The 19,079-nt window shown below is 35.1% G+C and overlaps 1 protein-coding gene across 2 annotated transcripts in view; it reads right to left on the reverse strand.

The window, feature by feature from the left end:
* Positions 1-19,079, reverse strand: part of Cdk14 (cyclin-dependent kinase 14) — a 413,243-nt gene that overhangs the window by 214,090 nt on the left and 180,074 nt on the right. For both annotated transcript variants that reach the window (XM_013026092.1, XM_013026093.1), the window contains one exon: positions 14,260-14,380. In XM_013026092.1, the coding sequence (XP_012881546.1) occupies positions 14,260-14,380 (121 nt within the window). The remainder of the gene's footprint in view (positions 1-14,259; positions 14,381-19,079) is intronic.

Here is a 19,079-nt window from a genome sequence, read left to right on the forward strand (position 1 = left end):
ATTGATCTTGCTAGCTATGTCATTTGCCCTGCAGAAGCTCTGCAACTTTATGCAATCCCATTTGTCCAACCTTTCTTTGATTTGTTGTGTTTCTGAGTCACGATTCAAAAAATTTCGGCCTGAGCCAAGGAGTCCTAGGCAACCATGATCCTCAGATCTCAGCCTTCTGAGTAGCTAGGATTACAGGCATGAACAACCACTGCCCGGCTATGTATATATTTTATTAGTAGTACTTTCTAATCAGATGACAATCTGTATCTTTTTTAGGCAGATATCTTTCTTTAGTGTGTATTTACTCTTCTTTTGATAGATACCCACTTTTAATATGGCTAAGAAATAGGGGCCGTTATTTTCAGTTTTTTATTTTTATTGTAAAGATACTGTGGAAAGGGGTTACAGTTACATGAGTAAGGTAATGAGTACATTTCCTATCCAGCATTGTTACCCCTTGTTTTTCCCCTACTATTCCTTCCTTCCCCACCTCTTCCCTCCCCTCACCCCAAAGTTTTAATATTCGTTTTCAACATAGTATCTTGTATTTTTAGTTTTATAAGGAACTTCCATACTGATTTCCAAAGTGGTTGTGCTAGTTTATACTCCCATCAACAGTGCAGGAAGATTCCTTTCCAAAATCCTCACCAGCATTTGCTATTGTTTTTCTGTCCCCTTATTTGCAATAAATAGTATACGTCTAGGATAATCTTAGCAGATGAGCAGAATAGCTCAATAGTTATATACATATGACCATGTAAGCGAAATCAACTCCAAGACATAGACACAAGAGGTTTTCTTTGTCATTGTTGTTTTTAATGTACTATGTGATTCTTTTGTATGTTTTTTCCCCTCTGGTACATCCTCACTTGTCATTGTATTTGATTTTGGTACCCTGGTATTGTATATATGTTTATCTGAGTTAGAGAGGGGAAGGGGACCAATAGAATGGTGATACAATGTACAAGCGATAAGCCAATGCAACAGCGATATTCACAGGACAGTATGTTGGCAATGATCTGTACAACTTGGGGGGACTGGGAGCGGAGGGAAAGTGGGAGAAAAATGAAGGAAGGAGTAACAAGTTTGACAGGAAATATATTCATTACCTTACTTTTGTAACTGTAACCCCTCAGTACATTACCTTGACAATAAAAAAATAGCATACTAGAAATAAAACTCTGTATTTTTATACCATCCAATTACCTGAGTCAGAAACCCAAGAATAATTAAATCCTTACCTTTCCTTAACTATGTACCACAAGTGAAGGTGTCATATCTTAAATATTCCTAAATACTTCTCCATTCTAATCTCTACCTACTTTCCTCTTTCTTCTTTTCCTTTCTTCTTCTCTACCTGCTTCCCAAATGCTATTTGCTTTCACTATCCCTACCTGCCAATATCAGTTATCGTATCTCAGGGATATCTTTCCAAGTCCAAGAACAGCTCTGTCAGGTCAGACTAGTTACCCAGAATGAAGCACCCTTTGCTCTCCACCTCTCCTAATCATCCACCAAGGATAAATCTGCACTTTTACTTCACAGCTTCCATTCTATTAAATGGAAATATGTTGCAGATCCTGACACTATCTCTCTCTGATCTGCAACATATGCATGGGGTCTTTCTTGTGGAGTCTAGTCTTATATCTTGAGGACCTCACAGTGCTTGGCATAAAATGTTCAATAACTTTAAAAAAGGAATAAATGAATGAATGAAAAGCAAATTATATCTACCAGTTTGCAGAGTTCATACATGAGATAGCACTAAAGAAAGATGACTGATTGAGAACTTATGCTACCGTATGAAATTAAACATTTTTAAAAATCAATTCATTAATTCTACCAAAACATCTCAACCCTAACTTCATTTATAAGAGAAGAAACTCCAGTCATCTCCATGGAAACCTATGGTTCAGCAGTATAGTCTGCTAAAATTTAGAGACGGAAGGACCCGAGAGAAAACTTAAAACAATGTTTTGAAATTGGTGCATAACGTACCAGAAGCTGTACCTCTCACCTGGGCTGGAGATCCCTTCCCTATGACATGCTGACACCCTAGTCAGAACCATGTGCTTCTCAAGTCAGCATGTCAGAATAAAGAAGACACTTAGACAGCAACTTTGTTTTCTCTTCAGGTGACTCAAATGCTAGCAGGGATAAAGATAAAACTCAATCATATATTCAAAATTAGAGATTTGGACACAGAGAATAATAAAACTATCCGGATTTACCACCACGGGCTGCATCTTCAACGTATGATGTTGTTAATGCCCCAAAATGCTTGACATTCAAAATAGATAAGTATGGATAATGAAGGCTCTAGAGAAAGTCTTGAAATAACAGCCCTAGGTTATAACAGATGACGGGGAATATTCAGAAATATTCAGAAACCAGTAATAATATCCAAACATCAGTCTCAGTAGATAAAAATGCAGAGAATTGTTTTCATGGAGGAATAATCTAAACAAATACATCTATGCATGTGTGTTTATATATTTATATGCAATGCAAAATACTGCATTGAACATCATATATTTCAACACTGAAGAAAGAGAGAACATCCAAAAAATAAGCATAAACCATACAGGAGAAGAAAAGGCACATCTTTAATTTATGCAAAATAAGAAAGTAGTATTTTAAGACTTTCCTCTGTAAATGTATTGATCTTTGTGCAATAAAGTAGTGAATTAACAAGAAAATTTGTAATTATATTAAAGTTCAAAGCAAATGACATATTCTAAATTTTTCTGAAAAACCATATTTGAATAAACATGAAGAGAATGCACAACTGAAATATCCATATAAATTATTCTCCTACAAGGATGATATTGAATTTCACCTTAAAATATGTTTAGTTGATATATTTAGATCCAGTCATCAAAGTGAGAGAAAATCTTTGATGGGAAGTAGTTAGGAATATTGAAATGGGCTCAACAGGTCAGAATAACTAGTAAACACTTATCAGTAACATACATAACAGTCATTTAATATCTTAGGTAAGATATGAAAATGAGGAGGCAAAGACTTTTGACTGTGACTCCTCTTGGCCCAGCTTTTGGTGAAAGCTGTGGCATTTTTGAAGTACTGTCAAAGACTTGCCATAGACTATTGCCAGGATAGACTGGACATTGAACACTGGCTAAAGTTGAAGTTGTGAAATGGACTAGAGCTACTGGATACTGTTTGAGAGCATGGGCCAGTCTTTTTACTCTTGAGCATTCTGTAAGCTTTTGGGGAAGAAAGAGGAGGGAGGGAAAGAAATTTCTATGGAAAGGGGGCTGTCTGGGAGTTTAGAGTTATTGTTTTGTGGTTTGTGTAAGTTTGTTTTTTTCAGTTGTTGTATATCTGTGCCACTATCAAACAATGAGCTTGAGAAATATAACCAAGTATCTTCAGATTTCAGGGGGTAGAAAGTGACCATAGGAAAACAGTATAAGAAAATTATCAATTGATTTCAGAGAATTACTAAAAGTCTAAGACAATTTTTAAGTTAAACATGTTAGGATTGAATATGACAAATAGATGAGTATTTATATAGTGGCTATAATGAAGTTTTTACTCGAGTTTCCATGAGGCTGTGAATATATTTAAAATTAGCAATAAAGGAAAAATCATTTAAATTATCTAAAGGAAAAATCATTTAAATGATCAAATTATTAATCACAAAGAATGAATCATAAATTATCAACAATAACAGGGCACAAAACACATTGTGCCTACTCTTAGTTTTCCTTTCCAAACAGACAAAATTATCAATCAAGAAACAAGATTTTAGCTGGGCACTGGTGGCTCACACCTGTAATCCTAGCTACTCAGGAGGCTGAGATCTGAAGATCACGGTTCAAAGCCAGCCCAGGCAGGAAAGTCCATATAAATAAACCACTAGAATAAACCAATAAACCACTAGAAAACCGGAAGTGGCGCTGTGGCTCAAGTGGTAGAGTGCTCGCCTTGACCTGAAGAGCTGAGGGACAGCGCCCAAGCCCAGAATTCATTCCCCATGACCAACCAAACACACACACACACACACACAAACCAGAAACAAGATTTTACCCAACAGTAAAAGAAGCATTTCTTTTTTCCTTCAGTCATGGAGCCTGAACTCTGGGCTTGGGAACTGTCCCTGAGCTTTTCAGCTCAAGGTTAGCACTCTACCACCTGAGCCACACACCACTTCCAGCTTTTTCTGCTTATGTAGTGCTGAGGAATCAAACCCAGGGCCTCGTGCATGCAAGGCAAGCAATCTACCACTGAGCCACCTTCCCAGCCTCCCCCCCAAAACATTTTTAGAACAGATGTGGATAAGAGAAAAGCTGTTTCCAACAGATGTGGATGAAGGTATAGAAATTAATGCAGATCACAGGTAACTATAACTTGATGTTATAGTTAGAGGATTTAACTCAGAAAAGGATAAAGACTTGGAGGCATGAGTGGTAAAAACTGTGAAGATACAGAATTCCATTGTGTATATATACCACATTTTCTTGATCCATTCATCTACTGAGGGGCATCTCATCTGGGTTGGTTCCATATCTTAGCTAGAATAATGCTGTGCTAAACATAGTTGTGCTGGTAGCTTTAGTGTGGTCTTGTTTGTGAACATTTGGGTAAATGCCCAGAAGTGGGATTGTTGGGTCATAGGGGAGCTCTATGTAGAGTCTTTTGAGGAATCTCCATACTGCTTTCCAAATGGTTGAACAAGTTTACACTCCCACCAACAATGCAGCAGGGTTCCCTTCTGTCCAGCATCTTTTGTTATTAGATTTCATGATTATAGTCATCCTAACTTGTTAGAAAATAGAAAGACTTGGAAAAATATATATTAAGTGAATTAAGCCAGGCCCAAAGAAACATAGGACCCATGGTTTCCCTTATTAGTATATGTCTAAGACAAGCGGAAAAGGTCAGATATAAGATGATGTTAGGCAAAATGAACACCAAGATAAGGACACAAGTGGTTTTTTCTTTCTTGCTATTGTTTCTAACATATTTATAAGGTGACTGTTTTGTTGCTTTGTATGTCCCCTCCCCCACAGTATAACTCTTGTTTTCACTATATTTACTGTTGGTATAATTTGGGAAGGGGAAGGGAAAAAAACAAATTGTTTAAATTGGGATACAGGTGGACCCATTGCAACAATGAGATGTATAAAATGCTATGTTGAAAAACAAACTTTACAACTTTGGTGGGGAGGGCGGGAGGAGCGTAGTTGGTCGAGGAGATGGGAGGGCAGGAATGGTAGGGGAAAAACAAGAGAGGAGGCAACAATGCTTGATAAGAAATATACTTATTACCTTGCTCGTGTAATTGTAACCCTTCTGTACTGTATTTTTACAATAAAAAAAACTTACTTAAAAAAAAGGACTGTGAAGATGAAACTAACAGCTGGAAATAGGGTGGCAGGATGGAGAGTTTATATGAAGGAGCAATTAATCCATAGGTCTCCTCCATCTCCCAACTCACCCCAAACAAACAGCAGTGAAACACATGAAAAATAATCCAAAAGGCTTCAAACTGAAGAGTGAAAGTTTTTTGTAGGAGCGAACAATGAAGAAAAGGACTCCAGTGGAAAGCATGAATTGGTCTATTAGCCCCCCTTCTTATATGCTGATCTGAGATATCAGTTGCCAGGAATAAGCATTTGAGATATTTTCAGGAATAGATTTTCAACACTGATATATGTGAATCTCTCACTGTTCTTTGCCTGAACATGATGCAATGAGCTGACCAGTCAATTGGTCCCTCATAAACATACAGATTTATAGTGCCATGTTTATAAATGTAAATAGACAACATCTCAATACCCTATATTTGAAGAAAGTTACTAACACAGAGCAGAGAAAAAGGAAGATGCAGCAATTATGTGTATGTTTGTGTATAAGTATGAACATACATTTAAATTACAAGTATACATACACAACTTTTAGTATATATTTTTATTGTAAAAATACTGTACAGAGGGGTCACAGTTACATGAGTAAGGTAATGAGTACATTTCCTATCAAGCATTGTTACCTCCTCCTTTGTTTTTGCCATACTATCCCTTTATTCCCCCAACTCCTCAACTCCTCCCTCCCCCCCGAAGTTGTAAAGTTCCTTTTTTTGGTTTGGTTTGGTTTGGTTTTGTCAGTCATGGGGCCTGAACTCTGGGCCTGGGTGCTGTCCCTGAGCTCTTCAGCTCAAGGTTAGCGCTCTACCACTTCCAGCTTTCTCTGCTTATGTGGTGCTGAGGAATCAAACCCAGGGCCTCATGCATGCAAGGCAAGCGCTCTACCACTGAGCTATATTCCCAGCCCTGTAAAGTTCATTTTTAACATAGTTTCTTGTACATCTCATTGTTACAATGGGTCAACCTGTATCCTTATTTCAGCATTTTATTTCCCTTCCCCTCCTGAAATTAGAAAAATGTATATACAAGATGCAGGGAACTGGAATCAAATACAGTAAAAACAGGGATTGTACATACAAAAGAAACAAAAAAAATCACATAGTATATTACAAATACATTAAAAACAACAGCAAGAAAGATAAAACCTCATGTCCCTATCTTGGGGTTCATTTCGCTGACATTATCTTATATGGTCACATGTACATAGCTTTTGATCTTTTCTGCTTGTCCTAGACATATACTAGGACGATTGGGAAATGGAAGACTAGGAAGATAGCCAGTTGTAAAATAAGGGAAAAGGCTCATTTTAAATACAGGATAAAGTTAGGAGCTCCTATATTAAATGAGTATAAATTTTCTGGAAAATACAAGTTTTTAAAAATAACTTAAGCAGAAGAGTCTTTATATTGAAGAGATACTACTCATTAGCAATAGAAAAAGTATTTATCATGAAATTGAAGAGTATGATGGATCGAGAAGAACCCAATACTCTCTAGGGGAAATATCTGAGGGGCATAAAAATGACTAAGAATCAGAATAGAATGTCTTCTTAGCAGTAATACCAGAAGCTCTACAGAAGTAAAAAAATACTGAAAATGCGGAGGAAAACCAGACTTATTTTCAAATGTCCAAATGCATCTTTTCTTTAGAAGCCTAAAAAGGAAGTCATGAAATACAGAATATAGAAATCTGCAATCCGCAAAGCTCTAGATGAAGAAAGAACACATTCGAGAAGTGACTACTAAGAGGTCATATCAAAATAAGATCATATTGAAATTCCCAGAAGCTAGCAAGAGGTAACTAAAAGGTTCTAAGATCCCTAGTAATGAACAGTTGCAAGTTTTTAGAGTCCAGTGACAGTTAGAATAATGCAAGAGGAGCTCCATGAACAGCAAGTACAGCCAACCCTTTTCAGAAATCAGTCATAAAGTAAGGAATAATTAGGGAAAAATATCTAATCTAGTTCTTCTTTTGCTCTTTGCCTGAACTGGAAGCCAGCAGACAAAACAGTATCTAGTCATCAGGACTGAGGAAATGAAACAGCACAGAAGACAGAAAAGAACTAGAAAGAAACTCCAACAATGTAGTAGGGAGCATTCTAGGATGGCAGATATTCAAGAAGAAGATATTCTAAAGCAAGAAATCAGAGTTCTGGGAAAAGAAAGTGTCAAGAAAAAAAGAGAGAGAGATGTCCAGAAAATTAAATGGAAAAAATTGTATTAAATGAAGTAAGTCAGACTCAAAGAAACATAGGTCCCATGGTTTCTCTTATCTGCAATAGCTAGTATATATCTAGGGCAAGCAGAAGAGGTCAAAAGCTATGTACATATGACCATATAACAAGATGCTAAGTGAAATGAACCCCAAGATAGGGACACAAGAGGTTTTATCTTTGTTGCTGTTCTTTTTAATGTACTTATAATGTACTATGTGATGTTTTTTGTTTCTTTCTATGTTCTTACTCCATGGTACAACGTCTGTTGGCACTGTATTTGATTCCAGTGTCCTACATCTTGTATATACATTTTTCTAATTTGGGGAGGGGAAGAGAAATAACAAAATGCTGAAATAAGGATACAGGATGACCCATTGTAACAATGAGATGTACAAGACACTATGTTGAAAATTAAATTTACAACTTTTTTGGGGGGGATCAGGGAAGGAGGAGTTGGGGAGGAAAGGGACGGTAGGGGAAAAATAAAAGAGGGTCAATGCTTGACAGGAAATGAACTCATTACCTTGATCATATAAACTCTAACCTCTCTGTACAGTATCGCTATAATAAAAAATATATATTAAGAAAAAAGAAAATTAAATGGTAGTTGAATGAAATAGATAGTGCTCACTGGAAATGGGAAGGGAAAATGAGGAAGACTAGACGAAGAAATTCAGTATAGGCCACCAAACAGGTACTCCTTTTTCTATTTTGTTTTTTTACAGAGTGGGGTAAGTATCACACAGAACAAACTATGATGTGTTTCAAAATAACAAGAAGGGTACAAAATTATCAACACATAAAAATGATGATTGAAGAGATCAAAATGTGTATTACCCTAATATGATTAATACACATTGCATAAATGTATTGCATAAATGCACAGTGTATTCTATAAAAATGTATAAACTTAAAAAGAAACAAAAAATTAAACAATACAGGTAAGAGTTTTGGATGAGTATTTAAAAACATGTTTTTATAGCTACTGGACAGATATTTTACAAATAAATAACAGTAACAATGACAACAACACACTAATAATGTTATAGACCATTATTAAGTACAAGGAAAGCAAGATGTATGAAAGGAATGATATAATCATGAACAATACGTGACTTACTACAAATAAGTCATGTTTAAAAATGTGATGTACATTTCACATTGAGGGAATGAAGTGAAAGTGGAATGGGACAAGGATGATAAAGGAAAGGTAAATCTTCATCTATCATAACACCTTATTATGCAGTCTCCCTAAAACCAAATCCAGCATCTTCTTTTTCTTTTATATATTCCATACGACTCTTAGATACTATACTCTAATAGAAACACTATATTTGCCTTGGTTAAATGACATACAGAGAGCTAAGAAGAACACTATTCTCAGTATTGGTTGGATTTTTTTACTCTTGTTATTCTCACTAATCAAGGAGACAGATGAGTATACAAAAGGTTACAATAATGACATGACAGTCAGTCACTGTGATTGGCTATTAAGATAGTATCCAAACCAGTTTTGGGCAGTCAGCTAATTTGCCAATATTCATTTTAAAAAACAAGAGAAATTTTATTTAGTAAGGAAGACAATATACAAAGCCACATTACATATATTATAATTTATCACCAGCTATAGCCCAAATATATTGATTGAAAATAAAAATACACATCCCTTCTTTTGCAAATACACACATAAATTAAGAATGAGATGTAAAAATTATAAGTATAGTACATGTATGACAGAGAAATGAACTGTCTCCTTTGCTCCTTCCAAAGGTATCACTAAATGGTAGCAACTCTAAAATGCCATAATAATATACTGTCATAAAACTGTACTTACAGAGATAAGTCATAGAAAAATGTAACCTAAGGTATTATGCAAATATTTTAAGTTTGTATTCAATAGTCCATAGATGTGAACTAAACACCCCAATGCACCAAATCTCTTCTGACCCATGGATTTAGCAAATTGTTTCTTTTGTTACATGAAACATCTTTCTTACAAGAAATGCAACACCTCATACATACACTTACTCCATTTTCTTATGTGTATTAGTCTTACAAAATTCTTACTCTTAAAGGTGTCAGAGTATGATGCTAAACTCTACATTAATCTTAAATTTAAATCTTCAGTAGCAAGAATGGGCTCAGAAACCGTGTTTGTTATTGGAAACTCAGCTTTAAATACTTAGATGCCCTCTGATGTTTACCAGTTCCTTTGTAGCATTCTACTGAAAGTCATTTCCATCAAGCATTATTTGAGCAATTCTTAAGAGTTCTTAAAGAGTTATTACATTTGACAATGACTGATTCATGTCCTCTTTGGTCTTATGTCCTGATTGATTAGAACTGTGCACACAATATTGACAGAGAGATGACTTTATAGAGCTTAGAAACTTGAATTCTCATTCTTATTAACATTCTTTTAAAAATGGGGTTATTCATTTTGGCAGTAGTGGTAAATAATGACTTGTTTTTGGAAATATATGTGCCACCACAGATAGTGGTACTATGAAAATAAATTCAGTTCAGTGATTCATGTTTCAGTTTATTTCAAGAATTCTTTGAATAAAGTTATATAGTACAATCTATTAAAATGTGCTGTCAGGGGAGAAAGTAAAAAAGCCATTGACAAGTATGAAAACCATCCAAAAGATTTGAACTACGTAAAGGACCTAACACAACACAGAATATACTCTGTTAAAAAAATGGAAACTTTATTGCATTTGTATTTTATAGTTTCTTTAGTAGTAAAATAAGACCAATTTATTATAAATCATCTTAAGGTAAAATAGTGTGTTGTAAAGAGAGAAGGCTTTGAGTGGGTTGGCCTTGAGTCTGAATGTTGGCTGCAGTTAACTATTCTTAACTATACTACTACTGAGCCTCTCTGGGTTTTATATTATTTCAATGCATTATGGTACAATGGGAAAGTAATTAAAATGCAGAATCTAGAATACAGTTTATGTTCAATAAAGCATCTATTTTTATACTGTTATTATAACTAAAGTTTCAAATTAAACCACAGAACCTCATGTAGAACAAATAATTTTCAGGTTGGAGATTGTAGCAAGGTTTACTCATGATTCTTTTTTAAAACCATGGTAAATAAATCTGAATCCTAGAAAATTTAGTTTATTCCATAGATCTTCTTCTCTCAAAAGAAATCATTAAAGATGATGGCAGAATTTTGTACATTGCCAATATGTATGGTGATTAGGCTTATTTAATAGAAAGCAATAGTAAATGGTTTTATAATAATAAACAGGCAATTTCTTTTCTGGTATATGCAAAATCCATTTCAATTCAGACTTTCTCCTATATATTAGGCTGGTATGGAAATTTTTCTTAACCACCCAGCTGCTATAATGTTAAATAAATTAATTTTAATCTTAAATCAGAGATGTAATAGAGAAACGGGTGATTTAATATGCAATCTCATTACATTTGACAGGCTTATTTATAAATGATTTGCCTCACATTTTGACAAGCATAGTTAATATGTTAATTAGCTTTTTAAAAGATGATGAAAGGAAGAAACTGACATGCTATCATTCTTTGCATACTGTGTTGGGAAGAAATGTAGCTGATACCCTCCAACCCTACAAAGGCACTGTAATGCTGAAGAGACAGTCATTTGAGACCTACAAATAATTGAGCTACCTGATATAATAATCCTTAAAATCATCCCAAACAGTGGTCTGCTTTAGAAAACAAATGCAGCTCTAAACATATTTCTGAGAATCTATAAAGGAATTAAAAGTTTATTTACAGCAATGACCTACCTAAACAGCCACAGCATAACTCTATGGGCAAAGGAAAAGCTATACACACAAACTGTTTCTCTTATAGGGGTTTCAGAGCCCTGCGAGCCTTTGCAGTTTACAACCTAAGAAATAGCTTCCTATGCTCTTGACTTTCAGAGGTACACTGCTCAGGTCTTCTCCAGACAAACGTATCAAAAACTACCTTCCCTGATGAGTTCTCAATCACATAGTGTCTCCACACATTTCCATAATGCTTGTGGACTAGGGAAGAAGCTCATAACAAGGCCTGCTCTGACTTCTATCACTTACTGACAATGTTACTGCATATGTGTCTTCATTAATATTTTTATTGCCTGTGGCTAAACAGAAACCTAGAAAATGTAGTGCTGTGTAGGGATCACTAGTTTTTAGTTACTACTCTCCTGCCCCAGAATGGTAAATGAACTGCAAAAATTGCCTAAAATTATTGCCACCTGCCTCCCTGCTATTGTCCGTAAGTTAATATTTGTACTTTTCTTTGGTGCAGCTGAGCCATGACTCAATTATAATCCCATTTCTAGGTGTCTGAACACCCAGCATGGATGTCATTGATTATGCAAAAATAAGTGCCCTGTGAACTTCTCTCTAACTGGAAAAACCCATATATTTTACCTGACTTGTAGCAAAACTACAAAATGGCTTTTAGAAAATGTCTGGGAATGTAATCAGATTCAGAATGACAGGCATCACCCAGATATAACTCAGGTTTTAGGGCTTAGAAATGGAGTGAAAAATAAGCATAGGAAGCTGCTCAAGCCTAACACATTTGCTATTTTTTTGGCATCAAATAATCTTGAATGTGGACAAAGGGGCATTTGGGGCTTACTATTTCTACCAGTTTTCTTTCCTTCTTCTTAAATAATAGTCTTCTTATACTTCCATTATGCTTCTGTTCAAAGTAAATTGGCAAAAAGAGCCCAAGTCATCTTTCTTAAGAAAATGAACACACACACAAACACACACACACACACAGATCTTTCCATGAGAAAAGGTTGGGGGAGGAACACAGACTGGAAAACAAATATTATACATTAGAAACAAACATCTGAGCAAGTCAGGTTCCTGTAGATTTTATATTTTAGAAACACTCTTATAAGTTTTGGAAAAATTAGTCACTAATGTATTAAAAACAGCTTCTGATGATTATAAGGATACAATCCTAGCTGAACTGCCAAGAAACTAAGGCAAAACAAGTTTAGGCCACAAATGTTCCTCAGATATGTTTTATTAGACAAGTCCTTAACTGAACTCAATGAGAGACAACCTAGAATTTCCACATTCAAAAATAGAGAAAAACAATTCTTCATGACTCAAAAATATTAAGTAATGATTATTTGTATAGCCAACTCTCAACAAAGGAAAGAAAGAAAGAAGGAAATGAGAGATTTAGTAACTGATACCCAAATGGATTCACAGGCCTTTATTTCTAATCCTTTCCTCTACTATAACTAATGGTCTAAATGTCTGTCTTGCCCCAGGACATAATTATCCTTGAGGAATATTTTTCACTGAATAAATAACTTTAAAAAAACAAAGCAAGGAAGTGTGATGGAGAAAAATAGACTAGTTTAATCACTCATCAATAGCTGGTTATCTTTAGTCTCTGCATCTTAGAATATTACTAAAATGATTTTAGGTTTATTATGACATTCCAAAATTTAAAATGGCAGTCTTAGGGCTTTAATTCTTTTATAATATTACTAAAAGCTATATATTTATACTTTACAAAAATTGTCACTTAAACATCAAGTGTTACGTGTATTTTCAGTGGCTTTACAGGTCTTCAAGTCCCCTATCTAGAAACCTAAATTGGGAAAGTCTCCTGTGTGTCTTGCATTTCAAGTAACTTAGTTATTTTTTACCATATTTTTTTTATCAAACAGAACAGGAGCCAGACCTTAGCATTGCCTAATTTCCTAAAAGCCAAGATCCCTGGAGCAGAGGACTGAAGAACATATATAACAGTAAGATAAATAAGACATGTTGTTGAAGTTTCACTGAGGTCATAAACACTAGAAAACTGCATAGTAATTCTGTAAGACAGAGACATAATTATTAAAGGAAGAAAATTTCTGGGGATAAAATAGCCATGTACTGTGTGAACAGTTTTACATTGAATATTATAATGAGTCCACAAGGAAACTTTTTTTTAATCAAGAAAAGACATGCTTGGTAGCGATGAGTGAGCTTGTCCTGAGTGCTAAAAATAAGATAATTTCCTTATATAATTATTATTATCTAAGTCACACTTAGTTGAGAACTCCGAGTAGCCTATGATTAATAATAATAAACTTTTCTTACCAGTTACTGAGCCACATAAAATGTATTTCTAATCTCTGTTGAACCACTGCCTGAAACTGAGACTCTCCTAAAATTAAATCTATAATATTTTTTAAAATAACCATTTCATTCCACTTTGAATAATGTATATCAACAGTTTTCAGGGGTATATTATTAGTCAATTTATTGCCTAACATTTACAACCCAATGTTAAGTATTTCCTGAACTTTGCTGTGACTTTAAACATATCCCCTGCTACTTCCAACTATATTGTTACTTGCAGCTACACACTTCCTTTTTATAAAATTACAAATTAAGACCCTTAGGGGGAGAAAATCACAGTACTGACAGTTAGAAAAATGTTTCTGCCTTTGTCCATCAAGAGCCAGTACCTGACACCATCTGCAGGCAGACTGATTAGGGAACATTCCCAATCATGTTATAAAAATCCTGTGGAATGGCCACACGCAGGCACCACTCCTGCATCATCAATCTTCATCTAAGCTGTTAGGATGTTTGTCTAGACTTGACCCAGACCAAACACTGCACATAGATTAGCTAGCATAAAGCATTAACTCCTTACCACATGTCAAGGCAGGTAGAATATTCTGTGGAGCCCAGTAGGACATCTGGAGGTCTGTACCACAAGGTAACCACTTCATTGGAGTATGTGTGACTAGGGACAGATTTCGCTCTCGCAAGACCTGTGGGTTACATGAAACATACGGAAGTTAAAAGGACAATAACAGAACAAGGATTTTATATTTGAATGTTGTCTATCTTAAAAGGTCAATCTCACTACTGTAATTTGAATCATGAACTCAATGTCAAAGCTCACACAAAGGTTGAAGAGAACATATTGTGGTCTCTATGCTTTAGACATAAGTTAATAACCACTAACTTATGTTTGCAAATACAGCACAGCTGTCATGAATCTAACAGCATATCAGCAAAGAAAACAATATCTTAAAAAGTGTTAGCTGTAACTGGAAAGCTTAGCAATCAGATTTTTTCAAGTCATGTTTCATAGAATTCTAGTTCAAATAGCTTACAAGTTTGTAAGTCATACCAGAAAGAGTTCCTTGTCAAACACTTTTGAGAAAATATGGATTTGGAAAGATAAACAGTCATTCAATTGTAAGACTTCTCAGTACCACCAGTTTTTATAATCTGTAATATGCATCTGCAACACTTTTCTAAAGGCACTGCCCACAAAACGTGTGTTTTCTGTGTTTTGTCTAACACTAAAAATTGTGTATTTGGGATCTTATTTGAAAACCAACAAAGTAATTATAAAAAAGAATAGTCAAATCTGGTAAATCAGAAAATGACACAGAATATAATAAATTAAAATGTCTTGGTCTAATAAACTTTAACATGGAGAAAACCATCACAAAAATACAAGCATAAGCATCTGCAATTTGACCTAATAACCATAAATACTTGAAAAGATTGGCAGAAAAATATGCAAATATCTCCAGGGGTTTACTTCTAAAACATAAGATTACCATTTTTTTAAGTTAGTAAGTTATTCTGAGTCATCTCCCAAGATTTGTGCAATGAACAAATAACATTTTTAAGTGACAAAACATTTTAAGTGACAGTGAAGGAAAACAATAGCTGTAATAGTTATGCACCTGGCTGTGCTCATTAATGTAAAGTACTACAGTATGAAGCTGGAGTGTCCCCCAATGGCCTACATGTTAAAAATCTCGATCACCAACCTGAGGTTCCAACCTGAGGTGGCAGAACCTTTGGGAAGAAGGATCTAGTGGGAAGAAGTTGGCTCCTGGGGACATTCTCTTAAAGGAGATAGTAGGATGCTGGTCCCTTTCTCTTTATTTATGAGTTGAGTAACTTTGCTCTAAACATGCTCCCTGACATGAAGCTCTGCCTGCCTCTCTGCAGGTGAGCCAAACACAGACTGAAACTTTTGAAACCATGAACTGAAACAAACCTTTCTTTCCTTCCTTTAGGTAAATTACCTCAAGTATTTTCTTTGACAATAATTGAAAGCTGCTGATAAACAAGTAAAAAGTGTGCATCACAATGATACCTAAAGCACATAAAATACCTCAATAGTCAACATACTGTAGTGTATAGATTTTCCTATGTTTAGACTATTAAAACTGTTTATGTAGCATTCAGGACCATGACTTAGACCTATTTTATGAGTATAGCATTCTAGTTTCAGAATTATATACAGATTTTAAAATTAATAGGACAGCTGGCAAGACAAAGAAGTCTAATAAATTCAACTATGGTGGCAGTCATAATTTTTTCCTGTAATGAAGTTTTACAATACACAATGGCATATTGTAAGATTCTTCATGTTTATAAATAATCCATATTAAAATGTACAGATTACATACAAACATACACATTCATGGTGTTCAATTTTTCTGCATATAAATAAGTATTTTTAACAACAGATTTCCATAACCTCTTATTTATTTTTCTCCACAGGCTTTCATCCTAATGAATTCAGGCAAACTAAAAAAAAAAAAAAAGGACAATCTGGATGAGAAAGTGTTTCCAAAATCTAATAGTCAGATCACATCTGGTTCCTCAAAGACAATGTTTCCATCAGAGACCAAAGAGCTAACAAAAGTCCTGAAATAGGATCTGACTCATGGCATGGTTTATTTGTCAAGTCAGATGAAAAAGAATTCACAGACTGAATTCCCTTGGTATTCCAAGGTCCTACTGTCAGATGTTAGGTGATGCTAGAGAGATAGGAGAATAAAAGTTTGTTTTGACAGCTCAGCTGACTAAGCTACTTACTTAAGAATGTAATATTCGTAGTTATAAGGACAAAACAAAATTCAAATATATAGTATAACTCAAAGATATAGCATAAATCAAAATATTATGTGTGGCTTCCAATCAAACTATATGTAGTTGGAATATATATGGAACATATAAATAAAATAATTTTCTTAATTTATATTATTTTCTTTTTTCTATATATTTAGGTTAAAGAATGTCCCAACTTCATTCAGAGGGGCCACACAACTTCCTAAAACAACAGTCAGAAGGGTGTATATTTTAAACATAAAACCTTTCAAAATTTCTTAAGTTGGTTTGTATTCATAAGAATCAAGAATATTATGTTTTTAAGATACAATTTTCTGTATTGCTTTAAAAAAAGCTCTCTTATAATCTCATTTTAATATAACCAACTGACACAGTATGTTGTTAAAAGAGTCTTGTATGAACAAGAGGTTTTTCACCTTAAATATGAGGTTTCTCTCCAGTTAAGATAAATTCTAAAATGTTCAGAGAAGCAAGTTCTTAAAACAATGGTTCAAATATAAAAGAGAAAGAAAGGAAGACAGAACTCTTGAAGTATGATTATATAACTACATTTTCTAAATAGTTTTAGTAAAGATGATGCTATGTATTTATACAGTTCATGAATCAAACACGCTTACTCATGCAAAATTTATTAAACTGCATCTTCCAGCTGAAGGAAAACTGTAGGATAGGATTAATTAGCACAGCATGTGTGAAAGCTTTCTTTCTCTGTTCCTTGTCAGTTGCTATGGTTACACGACAGGAAGAGAACTACACTACCTTTTAAAAAGGATGAAGTTCATGGGTTAGTATCAAAACTTCTTATATTAATGTTTAGATTGAATTAAAAGTCAAAAGGCAAAGTGAGATGCTAACCAGATGAGTGCACATTATTTACATGCTGCTGCTTTGGCTGAAGGTTTACAAGTTCTTTCAGGCACTTAAAATGCCTTGCATAACAATTCAGAGTATCAGCCTTAAAGTGTGGCCATTTCTAACCAGTGAAAGATCTTAGAGTAGAAGAGAAAACCATTCTATTCAAGATTTACAGCCAGTGATTAAAAACTGGGCTGTTCTGATTCTAATATAGCAGAATATTAGACTTCCAGAGGATTTAAGAAGCTTTATAGCTAACAACTTCCCAACAAAAAAGTTCCTTTTCATACCTCTATAAAATGGCTAACTGACAGACATAACATCTGCTGCTATCTTGAGCCTTTCTATCCTCCAGTAGAACAGAGAACAAATCCCACAAAACAGGGCTCCCAGCATTTGTTTAAGCAGGTCAGCCCTTCAGTATTAAGCAATGAAAACTCATCAGGCTTTTTTTTTCTTACTCATTCTCTCTGCTGGCTTAGACCCTGATGGTCTCAGTAGACTCCCCAATGTTTACATTTCCATTCTTTAGTTCTAGGCCACAGAACAGTTAACCAGGACTTGGTCTCTTCCTGGGATCTTTCTCTATTTTTTTTCCATACTAGTTTTGTATAAGGCTATATACTCAAATTCAGTATGTGACCATTTGCAAATAGGCAGATGTTCCCTAGAGTGTCATTTGTTGATTAATTGGTCTTTAATTCAGTGTTCAGAGTAGGGTTTTTAAGAAGTGATTGGATCATGAGGGCTAAATCAATGGATTAATGCACTTATTTTAGATGGAAAAGCACTGTTGAGAGATGCTGGAAACTTGGGAGGTGATACTTCTTTGGCAGAAGCTGGTCACTGAGGCCCTAACTGGACACTTCCTCTCTAACTGTCATGAGACGAGCAGTTTTGCTCTACCACATGCTCCCTGCCAAGATGTTCTGCCTTGCTACAACCTGTGACAATGGAGCTGAGCGATGAGGGGCTGAAACCTTGTTTTTCTAAGGTATTTGGTCACCAGGATGAAAAGCGATTAGTATACAGAATGCTTTCTCAAATGCATTCACACTGTAAGTCATGATGGCTAATGTTATGTTTCAACTACCTTCTATAAATGATTACTTCCAAAATTTTACCTCTAGCTCACACTTGTCCTTGGGCTTCAGAGATCTGCTCTAGTAACATCCCCACAGGCACTAAAATGTCCTTCTAGTGCTCAGGACAACCTCAGCCCAAATCAACACATATAACATGACTTAAGAGTCTGGGGGAAAAAAACCATTTGAAATCCTCAAAGTTGCTGGTTTTGTCTGTCAATAGATTGTTTTTGTTTGTTTTTGGGCTGGTCCTGGGGCTTGAACTCTGGGCCTAGGTGCTGTCCCTGAGCTTCTTTTGTTCAAAACAAGAGCTCTACCACCTGAGCCACAGCACTACTTCTGGTTTTTTTGAGTAGGTTAATTGGAGGTAAGAGTCTCACAGAATTTCCTGCCTGGACTGGCTTCAAACCGTGACCCTCAGATCTCAGCCTCCTGATTAGCTAGGATTACAGGCATGAGCCACTGGAGCCTAGCTCAATAGACATTTTGTATTCCATGTACATGTATTTATTGCTTCAGGTTCTAATTCATCCTTTTCTTTATAAAGGTGGGAAAATTGATTGGAACATGGTAATCTAAGTCTGCTAAGAAAATTATGAATTTAGATTAAGATATCAGAAATGATAATTCCCATTAATTTGCTCTA

This window comes from Dipodomys ordii, unplaced genomic scaffold (genome assembly GCF_000151885.1).
Source record: "Dipodomys ordii isolate 6190 unplaced genomic scaffold, Dord_2.0 Scaffold90, whole genome shotgun sequence".
In the NCBI taxonomy this organism is placed as follows: domain Eukaryota; kingdom Metazoa; phylum Chordata; class Mammalia; order Rodentia; family Heteromyidae; genus Dipodomys; species Dipodomys ordii.